The sequence below is a fragment of the Cariama cristata genome, unplaced genomic scaffold, assembly GCF_000690535.1.
Source record: "Cariama cristata isolate BGI_N322 unplaced genomic scaffold, ASM69053v1 scaffold9607, whole genome shotgun sequence".
NCBI lineage: Eukaryota > Metazoa > Chordata > Aves > Cariamiformes > Cariamidae > Cariama > Cariama cristata.
Window position 1 is genome coordinate 35644 of NW_009626079.1, and position 20704 is coordinate 56347.

The 20704-nt window shown below is 40.5% G+C and overlaps 1 protein-coding gene across 1 annotated transcript in view; it reads right to left on the minus strand.

The window, feature by feature from the left end:
* Window positions 1-20420, minus strand: part of LOC104164523 (anoctamin-2-like) — a 39839-nt gene extending 19419 nt beyond the window's left edge. The window contains exons 1-4 of the mRNA XM_009703873.1: window positions 20317-20420; window positions 18944-19001; window positions 17984-18084; window positions 8702-8850 (exon numbers count right to left, since the gene is read on the minus strand). Of these exons, the coding sequence (XP_009702175.1) occupies window positions 8702-8850; window positions 17984-18084; window positions 18944-18952 (259 nt within the window). The 5' untranslated portion in view covers window positions 18953-19001; window positions 20317-20420. The remainder of the gene's footprint in view (window positions 1-8701; window positions 8851-17983; window positions 18085-18943; window positions 19002-20316) is intronic.
* Window positions 20421-20704: the final 284 nt, after the last annotated feature.

A 20704-nucleotide genomic window follows, 5' to 3' on the forward strand; every position in this document is an offset into this window, starting at 1 on the left:
TTGCAGTGGGAGGGACTTCGTTCCCCCGGTTCCCATCTTGTGGTCCATCCACTCAAGAGGTGTGAGGAGCGAGGTTGCCACTGAAGATTGAGGCAAAACAGTTGTTGGGTACCTCAGCCTTCTCCTCGTCCATTGTTATCAGTTTGCCAGTCTTGCTCATCATGGAGGGTACGCTTTCTTTGACTTGCCTTTTCTGGTTGACATACCTGCAGAAGCCCTTCTTATTATTCTTTGCATCCCTTGCCAAGTTCAGCTCCAGACAATCTTTGGCCTTCCTGAGCCCATCCCTACACAGACAGGCAGCATCCCTGTACTATTCCCAGGATACATGTCCCTGCTTCCATTGCCTGTGCATTTCCTTCTTGCCCTTTAGTTTGACCAGCAGGTTTCGACTGCTCTCATGCTGCTCTCTTGCCTTCCTTTCCTTTTTTCTTATACCTGGAGACCAAGAGCTCTTGCGCTCTATGGAAAGCATCCTTGAAAATCTGCCAGCTCTGTTCTGCTCCCTTGTCCCTGAGGGCAGTTCCCCAGGGGGTCCTATTGACTAACTCCTTGAACAGCTAGAAGTTTGCTCTCCTGAAATTCAGGGTCCTGACTTTACTCTTCAGCTGGCCCATATCCTGCAGAACTGCAAATACAACCAGTGCATGACCACTGCAGCCCAGGCTGTCTCCACCCTTGATGTCACTGATTAGCTCACTTTCATTGGTGACCAATAGGTCCAGGATCGCATCCCCTCTGTTAGGGCTGTCTGTTACCTGGCCTAAGATGTTACCCTTGATGCACTCCAGGAGTCTCTTGGATCGCCTACAGCTCACCATGCTACTTTTCCAGCAGATGTTGGGGTGGTTCAAGACCTCCAGCAGAATGAGACCCTGTGAGCATGATGCCTCCTGTAGCTGGAGCAAGAAGGCTTCACCAATAGACTACCCTTGATGGGACGGCCTGTAGTAGACAACATCTATAAGGTTCCCTTTGTTGCCTCAGTCTCTAATCCCTTTGATGGGGCGCCGTGTAGTAGACAACATCTACAAGGTTCCGTTTGTTGCCTCAGTCTCTAATGCTTTCCCATAAACTTTCAACCTAATCATGGCTATTCATCAGAGATAGCTCTTCACGCTCTATCCATTTCTTGATGTAGAGACCAGCCTCTGCACCCCTCCTTCCTTGCTTGTCCCTTCTGAACCGCCTGTAGCCACCGATAGTCGCACGCCAGTCGTAGGATTCGTCCCACCAAGTTTCAGTAACGGCAGCTAGGTTGTAGCTTTCTAGCAGTATGGTGGCTTCCAACTCCTCCTGTTTGTTACCCGTGCTGCGTACGTACGTTGGTGCAGAGGCACTTCACCTGGGCTGTTGGCCATGTCACCTTCTTAGAGAAACACCCCTTAATTACTTTGAGGTATTTTACTGGTGTTTCCCTGTTGACTCCTATTACCTCAAGAGCTTCTGGCTTATCTTATTTCACTGGTGTTTCCCTCTTGATTCCTATTACCTCAAGAGCTTCTGGCTTATCTCTGTAAGACTTCAAGTGTGCTCCAGTGTAGCCAGCATATCTCAGAGCAACAGGCTGAGGGACCTCTCTAGCACTCTGTCCCTCTAACCTTGGCCTGCTGTCCGACAGCTTGTCATGGGCAAGCCTGATACTATCCCCCTTCCACTTCAGTTTAAAGCTCTGTCAATATGAGCCCCACTAGCTCTTGAGCAAAGACCCTCTTCCCCCTTTGAGAAAGGTGAATCCCATCTGACACCAGCAGGCCTGGTGCTGTGTAGGCCATCCCATTATCAAGAAAAACAAAATTGTGATGACACCAGCCACAGAACCATATATTAACAGACTGGATCTGTCTGTTTCTTCCAATGTCACTGCCAGCAACGGGAAGGGTAAAGGAAAAAGTTACCTGTGCTCCAGATTACCTTAACCAACCATCCCAAGGCCCTGAAGTCTCCTTTGGTCACTCTTGGACTACACATTGCGGCATCATCATCACCAACACAGAAGGGCTGTAATGGGTGATAGTCTGGGGGCCATGTAAGGCTAGGAAGTTTCTTAGCGATGTCCTTGACCCGGACCTCAGAGAGGTAGCAGACTTCCCTAAAAGGAGGGTCTGTCCGGCACCTTGGACCCTCTCTTTTCCTCAGAAGAGAGTCGCCTACAACTATAATCCATCTTTTCTTCTCATGGAGGTGGTTGTGATACGGAAGGTAGGCCTTTCTAACATTGGCAATACTTCTGGTGTAGATGGACTGTCATCAACATCATCCACTGACTGGCCTTCCACATCCAGAGCCTCATACCTGTTGTACAGAGGTACCTGGGAAGGTGAAGTGGGCAAGGAGGGGGTTCACCTGCTGCCTCGAGTGTGGACTTGCCTAAATGCCTTAGTCTTGATGCTTGCTCTATATTATATGAAAGTCATGTACTTGATTTTGCAGGATCTGCTAATAACTAATAACTGATATCTAGTAACTGTTGAAATACAACTTTGTGCAAAAGTCAGAATCCATGAAATCATCATTCCTACCACCGGCTGCCCTGAATTTGCTTGCAGTGTCCACACTGCAGCTGCTGACTCTCCGTCAATCAGTTCAGAACTATTGTGGCACAATCCTTCAAGAAAACTTGAATTTCAGTTTCTTAATAGGAGATTTTATCTAAGAAAAGCAAATAAATTTTTGCCTTATATTTCCCAGCTCTGTCCTAGCTACCTATTTCAATTACTGTTAATATATCAATCATGATCAGAGGCACCAGCTCAGTGTTCCTGTTAGCCATCACACTGCCTCTTGTTTTAATGGTGCTAGTGGCTTTGCTGACATGGACTAGAGTGATTGCCACTTTGCAGAATCAAACTCCAAAGAATAAAGGCATAACCACATCTCCCAACATGAAAATACAGGAGATTTTAAAAAAAGAAAACAGTAAATCTCACTATTTCTACTAACTTACCTAGACTTAAACAAGGGGAGTGGGTGGCGAGGGCGGGGGGGGGAGCCTCTCTAAAGCTTCAGGCCTCCTAGTATAAGAAATAAGAACAAAAGGAAACCCCAGCAGCTTTGAAATGGTCATTCGAAAACTGAATTGATAGCTATCATCAAAAACGCCTTTACCTGTGGCATATCGTTCTGCAAAACACATCCTGAGATCACTCCAAACACTATCCTTCAGACAAGTGGTCCCTCTACCAGGGCTAATCTGCTGCGTAAGGGAATGCAAAGAGAATATATGATTTTCCATGTGGGGAGTGGGCCAGACTCCAGGTTTCCATTAGAAAGGGCACATGTCAATCCCTTTGATAGAAATTAGTAGAAGAGACTCTATACATACAGGCGAGGACTGCCTGTGATTAGGGTGCAGCCTAGCAAATGGTAGACCCAGAGTGAAGAGTCTCAGCTTAGTCAGAGGCTTTCTGTGTAGTCTTAAAGATGTCACCCATTCCTAAAAGTAGGAGCATCCTGTCAGGGCAAACCTGAATGTAGTGAGTATTCACACACAGATATGTAATCTGTCCATGCTCGTTTCTGCATGAAACACCATCATCATCTGGATGGGGGAACCCAAAGGCTACAGTAAGCCCAGTCTACAGTTTCTTATTCAGCTGCTTCATTCCTGGTTGAGCAGATAGCCACTGATACCAGTGTGAGCTTGCCTGAGTAAATCAGTGTGAAAATTAAGAAATAAGTTCTGAAACAGCAGCCAGATTTGCCTCTTCTCCTTAATATCATACCTCTACTTACATCCCAGTCATTCTGCCTTTTTAAGCAATTCAGGGGAAAAAAAAAGCTTCCTCTGCACTTGCTGCATCGGTTCCCTTCCCCCTCTCTCTCAAATCAAATTTAGAAAAATAGATAAACAAGCTGTGTAACTGCCTCTTTCCTCGCCATTTCAGCTTGATGGCCTTCCCAACAATCCCAGCTGACAGGTTCAGCACTGAGCCGTACAAAGTGCTTCCTGCCAGCATGGGTGGTCCGAGTCACTCCGCAGTGAATCTGACAGCTGAGCACAGTGATACGGACCTGGGGCAACGAGCGGGATGGGGAGATGCAGCTTGAGTTTCATTTGCTGCACATTTGTCTTGAATCCCAGGGGCAGGCCATAGCTTGCTGTGGCATACTACAAGGCTCAGTGAGCTGGTCTCTTCACTTGAGAAGCTTATTCTCCTGTTGTAAACAAATGTTTAGATTAGTAATTCATCCATTCATTTGCTGGGCATCTAATTATCCGTGAATGACTGCAGGATGAGGCACTCAACATTGTTTATGATCTAGGCACAAGGGACTAATCTAAAACACAGGCTTCGTGTCTAGTGATTTATAACAGCAGTAGCTTAGACCCTGATACTACAAGTTATTCCAACAAGGCGGACCTTTGCATCTAAGTGGTGTCCTTATCAATGAATCAAGGGTGATCTCCTACACAGATGTCTCAAATCAGGGTGACGGCATCATCTCAGATGCAATGGGAGTTTGCCACTGGTAACAGAGAGTGGAAAGAGTTCCCTCCCACACCTGGGCACTTTGTATTACGTCCAACTACAAGTAGGAGAAAGCAACAGTATATAATGTTTGGAAAGTGGGATATTCTAGTTCATAACACGCTCAAGGCTCCATCCTCCTTCTGTATCAGTCAGCCGCACTTCTTGGTTATCACAGAGCGTACTCAGCAGTCTCCGGCCCATTGTAACTGGGAAGAAGTCTGGCTCCCCCTTACCCTGCCAGTGGCTTTCGCCGTAATTAGCCATTCATGCTGCAACCGATCGCGTGCTCTATCTCCCAGAACGAATAAGATCAACTACCACAGATGTGCAAGGACAAGAAATTAAATATTTATAAACAGTTGTATTTATTCTGTTTGTTTATTACCAGTAACTAAAGGTCCTTGTCCTTAGGGAGAACTAGCTAACCAGGAAATTTTGGATGTTAAAGTGCAGACATTTCTGAGTTATGTCTCAGCATAAAAACATATGAAAATGTTTACAAGGGGAAATGTCTATATTTTTTCATCATTGTTTAACTCAAAAATTACAAAGAAGTTTGCTTAAAGTTTCCAGGAGGAAAAATCATCTTGAGCTGAAGTAGTGTGTGGAAAAAATAAATCCTAAAGGAAAATTTTTCAACAAAGTATCATCATGTGCAGAAGGGGATAAGGTAGTAGAGGTTGTGACACACAGCCAGGTCCTAAGGTCAGTTGAAACAATTGAGGGGGAGATGACAGCAGGTCAGGGCTTCTTTATATCAACTTAATGGCACTACAGAAGGCAAGGTTCAGATCCATAAACATATCCATAAAAGAGATCCCCAAATCTGCCATTGTATAAAATACCTCGTATACACTTATATATTTATATATTTACATAAATCTATCATTACATAAACCTTCATATATGCATTTATATGAAAATTATAAATGATATCTGTAAATCAGTAAAGCTATTTCTATGTATAGAGATAAGCCATACATGATAGTCACTTTTTTTTTGGTCATAAAATGCATTCTCTTTCAGATGTTTTGAGAATAGTGGCTTGTTAAAACAGGAGTTGTCACATACAATATTTAACAGATGTCTGGGTTTAGATAATATGCCCATTGACAAGCTGTGGTTCTCTCCTGAATACCTTTATGCCCTAAAGCTTGGGTTTGCCTAGATTATTTCTCTTTCTCTCCTTCCCCCTGCCTCACCCATACCATTGCCCCTTTCTCCTTCCCTGCCTCTCCGGGGTCTACTCATGAGGCAGTTACAGAGCTGAAGAGTACGCTGCAATTTGGTTTGCATCTGGCAAGAAGAGCCTGGCCTCTTACTTACTCCCTAGCATCCCTGCGTGCTGCTTCCTCTCAGGTTCATTTCCCTGAGGACAGTTGAAGTTGAATCGTGTCCCAGGGGTGCTAGACTGAGTTATTTGGTGATTATTTGCACCTCTGTCCTCCTGGGTTCTGTTGAGTCGTAGAGATACTCCTTGGAGTTTAAAACAAACACATTTTAGACTGAGAAAGAAGGCATGGGTATATTTCACTTTGGAATTCTCTATCAGATGTTTGATATTTTTCCTCAGCTAATTCATCTATAGCGTACTCCTTTTATCCCAGTGTTTGACCTGCTCCTGCTGGAGCAGCGGATGAGTATAAGTGGAGGCATGGAGATGAATACGATCAAACAATCTCAGTGGAAGCTGAGAGGAGGCAACAGAGGATTCCTTACAAAGCAGAATTACACCAAAAAGTTTGCTCTGTGTATCCATTTATACAGGCTAGATACTGTACTCGGGATTTCAAACATCATTTCGTAAGTATCAGCGCAACTTTGGGCAACGGAGTTACATCTTCTCTTGAGCAAAGTGCAATGAAGATGCCAAAGGGACCAGACTTCCAAATTATAACTACTGAGGACAATGGCACAGTGCCAAACATGTTAAAATGATAATAAATTATTATGATATTTTATTTGAACAAACTCAGTGCTTTAAAGTTTCTTTCTTGGTTCTTACCTTCCAGAGAGCAGAAAACACTCTAATGCTACATCTCAAATGACTTACAGTGGCCATGCTGACTTCAGATCCTAAATCAGAGAGTCTTTTAATGATACGCAAATGATGGATCAAGTCCCTAAAATGTCAGCAATCCATACTTGCAGATAATAAAAAGTGCATACAGTTCCTCTCTGATAGACATTGCATTTTGAGGGAGGCACTTCTGTGAAGCAGCAGATCCAGCTCCTGGATCCCATCTCACGGAAATCAGGAACTGCTGTCTCCCTGATGTGACAGTGTGGTTACCAAATAAATAACTGGTGACATCTTGCCACTTGAAGAAAGAATTGCTCCCAGTGCCACCTGGGTTTCCACCAACAGATTTATCTCCTCTAATGTGGAAAAGCAAACTGTGGAGCAACCTTGAAAAAGTACTGATGTCTGCCATAGTTTAGCAGCAATTTAATTAATTGTGAAAAACAACAAGCACATATGAACATATAGGTAATATGCACATGGCGGTCACCAGCTTTACAAAATTAGAATACTACTGACTTTAATAGAGTTGCTCCTGCTTTACATTGGTTTGAAAGATGACCAAATGTCCGGCAGGGCACAGCACTAGTGATGTCAGTCACTCTAGCAGGGTGATGCATGAAGAGGAGGTACACACATGCTACTTAAAAAACTAGAGAATGTGCTGGTTAAAGAACTGGTACGAAAGGTGGGAGACAGAAATAATTCCCAAGTGTGCCCTAGATTTCCTTAGAAAATGTGGCCAACTCAATACCTGCATGCCGCAGTGCTCCATGAGTAAAATGGGAATAACAGATCTCCATTCCACTATCTCTTTCAGCTGACCAAGAAGCTCTTACAGGTTCTTTCCTGTTCTATATGCATGTGGATTTTAATTTAAACATAGATGGGAATGCTATGTCTGTGATTCAATGTGATGTAACATTCAGTCATGAACTAAGTCATCTAAAAACATATTCCTACAGTTTTCTGTCATAAAGGGTAATTTACTTCTACAAGAAAATACACATTTATATTTTGGAATCTACATATTCTTACTACATTTGAAATATTAATGAGCAATTTTAATTTTGGGAGGCGTTATACCAGATGGTTGTGCTGCCATTGAGAAGGCCTTCAACAGGCTGGAGAAATGGTCCAAGAGGAACCTCACAAAGTTCAGCAAAGGAAAATGCAAAGTCTTGCACCTGGGGAGGAATAGCGCCAAGCATCAGTAGATGCTAGGAAGTGACTAGCTGGGAAGCAACTGTGCAAAAAACAGACCTGGGCGTCCCAGTGGACAGTATATTGAACGTGAATGAGCGATGTGCCATAGCCACAAAGGCGGCCAATAGCCTTCTGGGGTGCATTAGGAAGAGCATTGTCAGCAGGTCAAGAGAGGGGATCCTTCCTCTCTGCTCGGCCCTATTGTGACCACAATTGGAGTGCTCTTTCAGTCCTATGCTCCCCAGTAGAGGAAAGACATGGACATACTGCAGTGAATCTAGTGAAGACCCACTAAGCTGATTAAGGGAATGGAGGATCTGATGTACAAGGAGAAGCTGGGATTGTTGTACCACAAGAAGAGAAGGCTCAGGGCAATCTTACCAATGTGTTCAAATACCTTTTGGGTGGATTAAAGACGACAGAGCTAGATTCTTCTCAAGGGTGCCCAGTGAAAGGACAATAGGCAATGGCACAAATTGAAATATGGGAAATTAAATTCAAACATAAGAAAAAACTTTTTACTGTAAGGGTGATCAAATATTGGAATAGGTTGCACAGACAGGCTGTACAGTCTCCAACCCTAGAAATATTCAAAACTCAACTGGACAACCGGACAAGTCCCTGAGCAGCCTGCTCTAATTGACCCTGCTTTGAGGAAGGGTTTGGACTAGATGATCTCCAGAGGTGCCTTCCAACCTTACCTGTCCTGTGACTCTGTGGCTGAATGGTTTCTATGCACTTTTCTCAGTTGGGAACACTGGACTCTCACAGTAGAAGTATTAACAGATACTAGGACTTATCATTGTTGCTATGCTGGTAATGTGGTTATCTCATAGCCCTGCTTTCTTGCATGTAATTTCTGCAAACTACAAGTGTTTGGGGTTTTTCCCTCCTTTATCAAGCCATTTTATGACATACAGTCCCATGATATATGGTGATTGGTCCTATGTAAAGCTATGGTTATCACAGAAAGGGAAAGGGAATTCAGAAAACTTACTCATTTCCATGTATTCTGGAGTCAGCCCAGTGAAAGGTTCCAAGATGTAGTCAAGATCCCATTGCTGAGGGTCCTTTGACTGGTTGGTGACCATTTCCTTTGGCTCAGTTCTTTCATCCTTCAGCTTCCTGAAGAGCTTCTTTAGCTTCCTGAGGAACAAAATTTCATATTGATCCAAGTCTTTTTTTTTTTTTTCCCCTCCCCTACAAGATTTGACCCAAGTCTTTGCACAGCAACACAAAATGTATTATCATGTTACTTTGGTGCCCCATAGGCTTAAATTACACCATCATTCAAAGTTCTGATGCTGCATATTGACAGGTGCCAGGCTGCGAGGGGCAGCAGTTACTGTATTCCTGCGTCAAAAGGAAAGTTACAACAGTGTAACGGTGTTAAAATGGAGTTGAACCCAGTACTTTTTAATAATTGTTTCTCTCTAGATACGTGTTGGATGGGCACCTTCCTGAAGCTCAAGCACATTGGCCCTAAATGATATCAATAATACAAAACCAACACACTCAGCACCTCTCCCTTAAGAAAGAAAGAAAGAAAAAAACATAATACTAGAAAGTAATGTGGTACCTTCATACCACATATCTAGCACAGGTGCACTTTTCTCTCAGCATGAAACTTGGAAACTTCCAATATAGTATACATTTAAGGTGAAAATGACCAGACATATTGCCAAACAAAGAGGGTGCAAGAATGTACTGATTCCTAAACTTGATGGACTTACGAAAATTTTAGCAGAAAAACTCCCTGTTTTTCAAAGCAAAAGGAAATGAGCACATCTGCTAATAAATCTGCAGCACCACAAAAAAGAAATGTCTCCAAGATACTGATAGGTCCAAAGCCATTTAGGACTCTAAAAATTAGTATTATTGACTTAAAGCCAGCCCTGTGACCACCAGAAAACACCTGCAGCTCTTCAGGTTCCAGTGCTCTCTTGTCACAAGGACATACAAATGAATTTGTCTAAACAGACAAAAAAAGATGCTGCTTGTGGAGTCTTAAAGGAGAAGCACTCTTTTTTTTAACCAAAATGATGCTACAACTTATAAAAATAATAAAATACGTACCTATGAAATGTTAATTATAAGCAATGTCTTAGTTTTACTAATGGCCTTTCATCCTGGTGAAATGCATTTCCCTTGCTTTCACCTAACATGCAAACAGGGTTCAAACAGAAAGAATCAGATTCGTGAGAGAGTTTCAGCAAAGTCAGCCGAATTTGGTCTCAGAGAGGTGTATCACTCCTGACACACACAAAGACAAATCCTACCTTAGTCCCTTCAAATTCAGTAATAAATTATTGATAGAAAAGTGTCACTTGGGATATGTGCAGTAATAGCCTCTTCAGTACTCCACAATGCAGCCCATACTGGAACTCACTGGGGAGGAACTGGAGTTCACTGGAACTTTTCTGCAAGTTTATTCCTAAGTCACTGGAAACTACAGAATTCTGTAATTACTAACATCAAAATTCAAACATTTATTGAATGCTTATGTGAAAAATCTGTATTTCTGAAGTAATTTTTTTTTTCCTGAGAGTTTACCAATCATGTATAAGGCAAAGCATGCAGGTCTATGTAGACCCTGAAAAACTTACTTCACCAGAAGTTAAATGCTTTATGTACTTGCACAACAGTATAATCTTCCTTCAGAGATTTCTTATAAGAGTTTTAGAGGTTCTGAATTTTCCTTCAGATATGCCACAGTGTTTGTAAAGGTAGAATGCTGAGCTAACACACAACCACTGTTATGGTGAGACCTGGAAATTCCCGATTTCAGTCAGGAAATCTTTCTACTACCTCAAAAGTATACGTCTTGCAAGACTAACTATGCTGGTGAGTTTTTGCTGCTGGTGAAGCAGAAAAACAAAAACATTTCCTACCGTTTCGTAAGTAAACACAGATCAGTTATGTCTCCTGGCTACCCTAGATCAGAAGAGGTATCAGAGGTTCTCACTTTGACCATGTTTTACAATAATATTGTCCATTTTGGTCAGACTATAAATTACTCACGTGGATGAGCAATTATTTGTGCAAGTATTTCTTTGGACCTCGGTATGAATAGTAGCATCAATCACTGTCCCACTGAGATGGGGATACAAATTTCACAACACTGATAATTACATGAATTTCATAAGTAGTATAATCCCAGAGTAAAATGAATCCATCTCTAAAAGAAGAGTAAAGCATTCCCAATGCCCCCCACAGATGACACTTTAAATGTATATGCATCAATAACATCATGTTATTTTCACATTGAGAAATTCCCATGGAAAAATGCAATAGAATGAGATATTTCTTCAATATCAAGGAAGTGAAATACAGTTGAATTAGCATAAAACATCAAGTTTTATACTTATTGTATACCTTCATTTTGCAGGTGAAATTTATCTTTCACAAGTATGTATGACATTATTTTATAGTTCTTCACATACGTGCCATGTGAGTGAAAATCCAGACTAATTCCAGTGATGTTTTGCCAGTAGTGTAAGCAGGGTTCTCCCACCAACTTTTTCTCCACAGCTTGCGATAAATCCTTTGAACTAGAGGTGTGTGGCCTGGAGACAGCAGTGCATGGGGAAATGGTAGGGGTTTTCATTTGTACCTCCAGTTAAGCAGAACTGCTTTCTCAGACCCTAACGTCAGTAGCAGGGAAAGGCAAGCTGGCAAACACACTAAAGGCTTTGCTGGGTAGGTTTATTTCTTTGTTCCCAAATACACGCTGACCCCACAGGAACACTGTGTCACCCCATAGCACAAGGCTCTATAGCAGCCTGGAAATGACCACAGTAGCTGCAAAATTTCTACACCGACCAGTGTTTACAGGACCCATTCAAGTTCACCACCAGTATGGAAGAAATGGGGATTGGCAGGCACTCTTAAACCAGATCTAGATTGCATCAGGCCCTGTCAGTCCCAGGTTCACAAAGCTGCAAAAATCAACAGATCAACTCCAGTTTTTGTTCCAGGTACAGCTAAGATGTAGGTCATAAGTCTGATGGTAACACCCGCAGTACTTTGCCAGTAACCAGATATATTGTGGCTAGCCAAACACTTTCAGTACCTAGAACATTCAGTTTACACAGTTTTAATAAAAGGGTGGGGAGATTTAAGGTAGTTGACAAGAAAGAACTAGATGGATCCTTACAAAGACATTTACCTCCTACATCATGCAAGCTCAGCCATTTCAAGACACTAAAATTTCCTTTACCCCCGCCTCTGCTTTTATGGCAATCAAGGGAACTTGTGTGTGACAGAGGTGATGTAGTATTCAGAGGGTAGAAGACTGGGGACAGGATTTAAAACAATCAAAGAATTCCCAGGATGCTCTTCCAGCATAGCCCAATTAATTTCCTAATGTGAGGGACTCTCAGAGGACAGTGAACAATAAGTTCAAGACAGTGCTGATTTCTGTTCCAATAAAATGAACTGAGCTATAAATGTCCCTCACATTTCTGTGGGCAGATGAGATTGAAGAGCATCTCACTGTCACTGAGCAGCAGCTGAGATAAAATTTGGGTGTGTTTAGATGTGAATTCTGTACATGTGTGATCTAATCCTCCGGTTATAGCACCACGGAGTCAAGTTATGGAGTTTAATACATACACATAACTCCCCTGAGAACCCAGTAACTAAAACAATAGTTGTTGTTTTTAATGTTTATTTGGGAATACACTAAATCCAGGGCTCAGTTGCTCAGAATATTTTTTAATTTTTCATCTGGCTATCTATAAGCCAGGCATGAGGAGTGGCACCTTTAACCATTTTGACTTAAGCTTTGAAGAGTGTTCTTATTTTTATTTTTACGCATTTTTTAAAGGATCAACTAACTGAAAGCAAGCCAAACTAATTCTTTCAAATTTTCCACAAAAAATGTACCTTTGTGTCATATCCAAGCATGTGAAGTTTGAGACCAAACAGAAATGTGTCAGAAAGTTAAAGGAACAGAGAACAGGGATTTGCACAGTGTTATTCTCCAGCTATACAGCAGTAGGGCAGTGAAAATGAGTTTTGCAGAGCCCTATAGCTGCACATATGATTGTGCTATTAAAACTGAGTAAGCTTTTTAAATGCATGTGCGTGAAACCTGTTTTTTAATTACTCAGATGAACATTTTTAAACAAAGTTGGCAGACAATGATAATCAAGAGCTATTTTAGCTTCTGATTTCTGCCAGGCAGCCCCACCAGTGAGAAAGAGGTAGGTTTGCCCATTCAGGATGAGTCTCCGAGAAGCTTTGTGCTGAAGAGACACATTCAGCAAAGTTTTGTGACCCCACTAGTAGCCATACGAATGTGGACAAACAGAGGAAATTGAAGAACCGTAGAATAGTTATTATTTCTGGTCCTTTTGCCAGTGAATATCAAAAAGCAAGATACGTTCTTAAGCAGACCGAATAGCATGAAAGAAGAATGAATGTAGGATTAGGGAGAAAGAAAATGAAGAACAGATTTTTGTCAGAAGGCTACGTCTAGAGCAGTTAAAAATGACCCTGTGGTTTCTAACTAGGGATTGGCACCAAACTGTTGTGTTAGATAAGAGGTGGGAACATGGTTTAATTACGCTGTTCATAATTCCTAATATAACCAATAAGCATCACATTATGCAAGGTAATCAGCATCCGAAGAGAGCAGAAAATCACTAGAGGAAAATATCCCACCCCTGAAGAACCCACAAGCTTTTGATAAAAAAGATGAGGAAAAGAAGAGAGAAATCAAAACCAAAATGATCCCGGCTGTGCCACAAGCACATAGCGCACTTACACTTTTTAAAAAAAACAGACAGATGACTCAACAGTTGCTCTATTTATAGAGTAAAAAGGCATAGCAGGATTTGGGGGATCTAGGGGAAGATATGACCATGACTTGGGAAAAACGAGAAATTTGTGGAGACAGAGTGGAACATATAGAGGCTGGAGAGGCAGGGCAGCTGGGGGGCAGGTTGAAATAGGACAGATGCAGGAAAATTATTTTGTTGGCACAAGTCTTTGAATCTTTGGTGGCTGTGCAGTCCTCACGATGCAGCTCCACCAGGCCTTGCCAGAAAGACTGGAACTGAGAATCAGTTTACCAATTTCTCAAGACTCTCGGTTGACAAATGCCCTTGGGTACGGCAAAGGCAGATCACCTGTGACAGTCATCAAGAACTGGATTTGAAGTATTGCAAGGGAATACTTGCTAGAAGAGAGATGTAAATGGAGACTCTACATGAAAAGACAGAAAACCCCTAGAATCCAGCAGCCAGGAATGAATGATTATTTACATTGTGTGGGTTTTAAGATTATCCTTCCAGTTGATGCTTTTCCCTTTGTAGCATGATAGAAAAGTGTACGGGGAGAAAGCTAGACAGAGAAGACTATTAAGTTGAGTAGCTAGAGCACTTGTGTCTAGAGAAAAGGAAGCGCAGTGATTCAGACTCTTGTGTCCTTGCCTGTAATTTTGTTTGATGCTTTGGGGAAGGAGCAGTGAAGGTCCAGGCTTTTCTTCAGTCATATTCCTACAGCCTGTTCACATAAGGAGAGAACTTCTCATGTTCACAGGCAGGGGGTACAAGAAGGAGGCAGGGGGAGAACAAAAGGACTTTAATCTCTCATTTTGTTCCACGGATTTATGGTATGGTCATGTTTCCTTGGTACATTCAGACCTCCTGGACTCTGTGAGAGTTTCAGTTGTGTTTGGGATTTATTGATTTCTCAAGCAGAAGAAAACAACCACCAAAAACAGGAAAGAAAAAAAAAAAAGAAAAAAAATACCCCATCAATTAAGAATGATTTATTAAAGGTGAAAAGCAAAGTAAAAGATAATAGCTACAAAAGGGTGTGTTTAAATTTATTTTATTAACTCTTGGTATTCTCATCCGGCATAGTTAAGTGCATTTTGAAGTAAGTGATGGAAACTGATGTTGAATAAAAAGGCCAAAATCATGGCCCCATTAAAGTCAGTGGGAGTTTTGCCATTATTTTCAGTAGGGCCAGGATTTCAACCTAAGGGTTTATCACCAAGGTCAAAGACAGAGAGTAATAAAATAATCACACAGATTTTTTTCAACAAGTTCAGGAAAACAGAAATGAAGTAAAGGAGTCTTAAAGGAACCCTAGGTTAAGGCTCTCAAGCCCTGCAGCCTTTTACGGTCAATTCCTGTAGCAACAGTAAAAGAATTATGGTATGTGACACATCTGAGTGAACTGTGGCATATTTACATCTGTTAAACTTGTGAATTCCAGCCCCACAGAACACACATTTCAATTCAAGAAGGCTTAGTTTTCCATAATTCAGATGTTGTTCATTTACCCAGCTGTTTTGATATTCTTGGGTGCAGAAATCGAAAAAGAAATCACAGAAAGGTTTAGAAGACCAGCAAGTCACATCTGTCCTAACAGTTTCCCCAGAAACGTTGAAGCAAAAAGCAAGGATGTGTCCTAATGACCCCAAACAATGCAGGGCTGTGATCTGAAGTTTAACTCCATAACTCGTCAGCCAGCACTGACCGTGGATAAGCCAGAATGAACATATTGAATGATGGTTTCCAATTGCAGAAACATTTGGGGTGTCAGAGACATAATAGATGGCTGTTGCTTATAAACTCAGTCTATCATCTACTTAGTAGTATTTTTTTGAGGGAAAGACAGCAAATGGGAGTAAGGCTTTGTGATCTTCTGCAAAGCAATTAAAATGCCTTGGGTTTTACACTGAAAGAAATCAAAAGGTTTCCTGAAAACAATCCTGAAATCCCATGTTTTCAATAAGGAAGAACATTTTTGATCTGGGTTATCATATAACTTAGCAGAGAGATACTTCCATCTTACAGACGTATAGAGGAGAGTTCCGGATTCTGAAGAGCAAATCACCATTTATGGTAGTCCCTTCTGCCTCTCCATATGGGTGAGGTTGATTGTAGCCCTTGTACTCTGCCCTCAGTGAAAATACAAGGAGCCAATGGAAGAATCTGTGTTATTCACTCTGACTCTCATTCCTTCCAAAGAGGCACAAGGCAAGGGAGAAAAAAAAAAAAATGCAGCTGCTGAAACTGGAGATAGAAAAGGTTGATCTATCTTTCTGCCACAGGAGGTGGTCATCACGGTGCAAAAGTAGACACTGGAAAATAGACTAAGGGCCTGATGAAGACAGAGATATGCTGGGAAGGAAAATAAAAAACTTATCGGTAGAAAAAGGATGATCTAACAGAGGAGATGAGCTGACTGTAAGAGATTACCAAGAAAAACAGGTAGCAGAACAGAGAGAATAGGATACAGCAGGAAGCCAGATGAGAAAGTTGGAGGGCAGAGAGCAAGGGTATGTTTATCTATACATCTGTCACATCTCCTAACAACAGCATGTATAGATATAGTAGATTACGTGTGAGACACAGACATGCCAGAACTACTACTTCTACAATACATGTGTGTTTGGAGTCCCTTTTGGTCTGGATTTATATGTGTCCATAGCAGACCTATGCACAGCCCTCTGAAAATCTGATTGATCAGTACTCAAAGTGTGTCTGTGTGTGCCTGGGTATGTGGGGCTGACGAGATAGAATACCGTACCACTAAGGATCTAGTCCAAACCAGCAGAGTGGTCCATGCAGAAATAGAAGGTTAACTGATTTAATTAACTTTGGTAAAGCATTGTGCTTCTCCTGGTGCAAACAGGTCTGGTGAGAAGGGCCGAGCCATACAGATACACACGTGATTTTCTTGAGAATGCAGACAAGCAAAGGAAAACCAGATGTGCTTATTTCAGGATGACAAGATAGCATTGTGACTGAAATTAGATATTTCTCTGGGAAGGAGAGGATGAAAATATGTTTGTTTTTAAATAGTTATTCAGTTTGAAAAATTGAGGCCACCATAGGTTGTTGGCAGAAGGCTGGGGGAGCAGAAATGAGGGAGAAAAATGGGGTGAAATTGTCACATTCTTGCACCGAGAGTTGTAGTGAGGGATTTGAGAAATAATTTGACAGGAATTTTCTGTTTGGACTGGATCAGCCTCTGCTTTCATGAATCAAAAATTATAAATATAGTATTTCTAACATCATAAAATCCCCATTAAAAAAGTCCAGTAGCAGTAAGTTTTGGAAGATGGGAAAAAAATCACACCAGGTTTACATTGAGAAAGTTTTAAGCCTTCAACATGTCAGATATTTTGGGAATGATTTACCACCCTTTTCTCAAAATAAACTGTAAACTCAATGAGATGTAGACAGAAAACAGGCCTCCCTATTCAACTTTGAACAAGAATAATGAAACCATCCATAACCCACATCTGATTTGTTTGGGAAATTTCTTTTTCTCTCTATTTAAATTACTTCCAAAAAAAAAAAGTTCTTGCTAGGAAAAGGGAGGAAAAGGGCTCATTTTAAAAATATTTCATAATCTTTTAAGCATTATTCATCTTGGTTTCTAGTTAGCATCTTCAAGGTCTTCCTTAGGGATGTGATCCAAAAGCTACTGACACCAGAGTTGAAAGACTCTGACTAAATTCAGTGGAGTTGAGGCTTGCATCTAAGCCAGACTCTTCATCTAATACAACATTTCACAGACCACTGCCACCAACAAGGATGATTCAGTTAACAGAAACAAGAGTAAACCTCCCAGAAGGCAGGAGCACGACATTCTCAGTGAATTCTCAGTCCCTGAAGATCCCTTGACACTGGAGACAGACCAAGAGAGATTTCTTGCTGTATTTGGAGCACAGAGGACACTGTGCACTGAGCATCCTGTGGCAGATAGCCCCTGAGCAGCGCGTCAGCATCTCTCCCATACTCTAGCTCCTGCATCATACAGTGACACACTGACACACAGGCAGTGTCTTAGATACATGTGGACTTCATCTGTAAACCCATAAAACAGTCATAGATCAAGTAATACATTTTAACACCTTTTATGAGCTATTGCTTTTCTCCACGCCATCTCTCCTCCACTTTATACTAATTTGTATTCAATACTGCTACCCTGAAAGCTTCTCTAAAACTTCCCAAGAGATCTATCATACCTTGCCTGTTTTCCCAGGTTTCTAAAATTAATTTAGGTCAATTATTTAATATATTCAATCACTTTCTTTAGGCCATTTACTGCAGATATAGGCAATTATTCAACATAAAATACAACCAGATCGTTGCACCACAACCAAAAATTTCATTTATCATCACATTCAATTAGAACCCACTGAAGGCAGTGGCAAAAGTCCTGTTCAGCTGAATAAGGATCAAGCCTTTAATTTACTGTGTCATAGGAATAACGCATGGTAATGGAGAAGGCTGGGTGGAATACATACGGGATTCCAATTTCAAACAGATTGTTTTGAATCAGTTGTTTTCCAAGCATAATGATGCTCAGCTGAATACAGAGTTCCATCAAGCAGCCTCCTGGAGCACACTGTAATTAAACAAAACCATAGAGTGTGAAGGGATTAAGAGAATTAAAAGTACCCACTTGGGAGAGCTACCGACATCTATATGTGCCCATCGCCCCTGCCACCAATTTATGCAGGAGCACAGAGCTCGTCAATCATTGCAATTCTATGCTTAACAAGGTATTTCATCTCCACTCATAAAACTGCATTATGGAAAATATGCAGAACTCTGAAATAACTTACTGTGCCCTGGGGCTACTATATTGCCTTTTAAAATATTTACTATATAATCAATGTAATAAACATAATGCAGTATCACCAATACTCTTCCAACCTGATGTCTCCCAAGGGGAAAGAAAGTCTTCAATCTTGCAAAGACTTATACATAAGCTTTATTGTAAAACCCTGAGTACGTCTATTGATTTTCAAAGGAATACCCGCAGTAGTTAAAAGGAATTTTGAAAAAAACCAAACATGTTTACAGGTTTAGCACAAAATGGCTACAGCTTTTTAAGCTATTAGAATTGCTGAGCTTCTAGTGATCTACAGAATGAGAAGACAGATTCAAGTTCCAGCTCCGCTGTAGGTTTCCCAAGAGCCTCAGTCAAACCATGTAACATTTGCGCCTTAGTGCCCAGTTGTAAAGCACAGAAATGGTGAAGTTTCACCTAAGAAAGACCATGAAGTACTCAAAACTTCAGAAAGAAAGAACATACAGGTGCCTCAGTTGGAAAATTTTGGGGTTATCTACTTATGTTGAAGATTTAACGTCTTTAAGCATGTTTTCTATTTTCCCCTTATTGTCTAGGCTCCACTGAAATACACTGTACACATACCTCTTTTTGTTAAGGATTTTTTTTGTTGAATTTCATACGTACTTACCTCTTCCATTCGATAACCGTCAAACACATATACATAATGACCAGGGCGGCCAACAAATCTGAAAGCAGTAACAATATAAGAAATAATATAAAAATAGGAAAAAAGTTAACATAACTGTTCAATCATATTAGCTAAAATATTTCAGAACTAGCTATTTCAACATGAATTTTAAAAGACTCAACACTTATTCAACTTTGATTATTTAAAACTATTTCAAAGTAATACAAATTTTTTTCTACTACATTTTGACAAAATAATTATAATACAATATTTCTCTGTGCTAAAAAAACCCCTAATCTCCCTCTCTTGATTAGAGATCACAAACTAAACTGGGAATGCATATCCTAACTCACATTTTCTTGCATCTGAGTAATGCTCTGAATGGAGTCATTTACACATCTATACACAGTCAAGGTTCTTCTGACTACAAGAGGAGAAACCGTGAGATTGACTTTATTATAACCATACAACACAAAAATATAGTTAAAAGGGAAAGAAATTGGTGACATTTTTCATTAATGTCTTACAATATTTACAACTGCTATTAAAATGTGTCGTTAATTCTTAAATCAATGATGCTGAATGGGATTAGTGAAGAGTATAGATTAACAAACTTTACAGCCCCCAAAAGGAACAGAAAAATGGTATGAAACAGAATCCAGAGGATGTTTTAAACATTTTTGCCAAAGTTTTAGCAAACAATCATTTTAAGCTTCCCATTCAAAAGCATATGTTATACTGTGGATAACTGGGTCCCAAAAGACAATGATCCTGAACCCATAGGAAGTCACACTTATTTAGCAGGACAGCTGAATTAGCTTTTTGGTCAATCAGTTCATTTGCCAAAACATGCGACTTCCAGTTCACTATAACTATTTTTTAATTTAACTTGATACGGGAGAATAGTGCAAAATGTTGAGAAAGTTATAGAGAAAGTAGTTCTATAATTTTAAATGAAATAGGAAAATTTATCTTTGCTAAACGATGCTTCCAAGAAAAATTTGCTAAAATGTGGAAAGTGAAGACCTGTAAGCACTACCATTCACTCATAAATGTAACAGTCTTTTTAATTAAAAGGAATTATTTTCTGAGGTGTGAATTATTTTTATTTTAGAAAAAAAACTAAAACGATTGCATTTCAGAACAATGCCCTACTTAGCAGAGGGACAGGACAGTACTCAACTTTATGCCCTGCCTTTCAAAAGCAAGCTTTAGACAACTCTGTTTATGATATTTTTTCATAGCTAGTGGAGGTGGCCAGTCCCAGACTTAGTTAGGTAGCCCTTTATGCCCATTTTAAAACGCAGATCCACTAATACAGACACACATACATACACACACAAATATCTATACGTAAAGGGCATTTATCCTACCTTCCTTTAAAAAAGGCAACATAAAAAATTGGTGCATAAGAATTCACAAACTTCAGTAGGAATGCCTTCAAAATCAGTCTCTCCTCAAAGGTTTTCTCTGTTTTTGGTACCTCTGGGGGAAAAAAGATTTAAAAAAGCAAATCAGAGAAATCAATTAGTAAATATGTAACTATTGCTGATATCCCTAAATACAAAACCAAACTGCAAACTTTATATTGCTGATAACCCTAAATACAAAACCAAACTGCAAACTTTGATCTCATACTGTTTTTTTCTTTTGCACTTTTAATTTGTACCAATGCACACTAGCTCTATCACTGACTCCTGATTTGCAGAGTCTTTCCAAATTTCCAGATGGAAATTGAAGATTCTTTGATAGAAACATTAA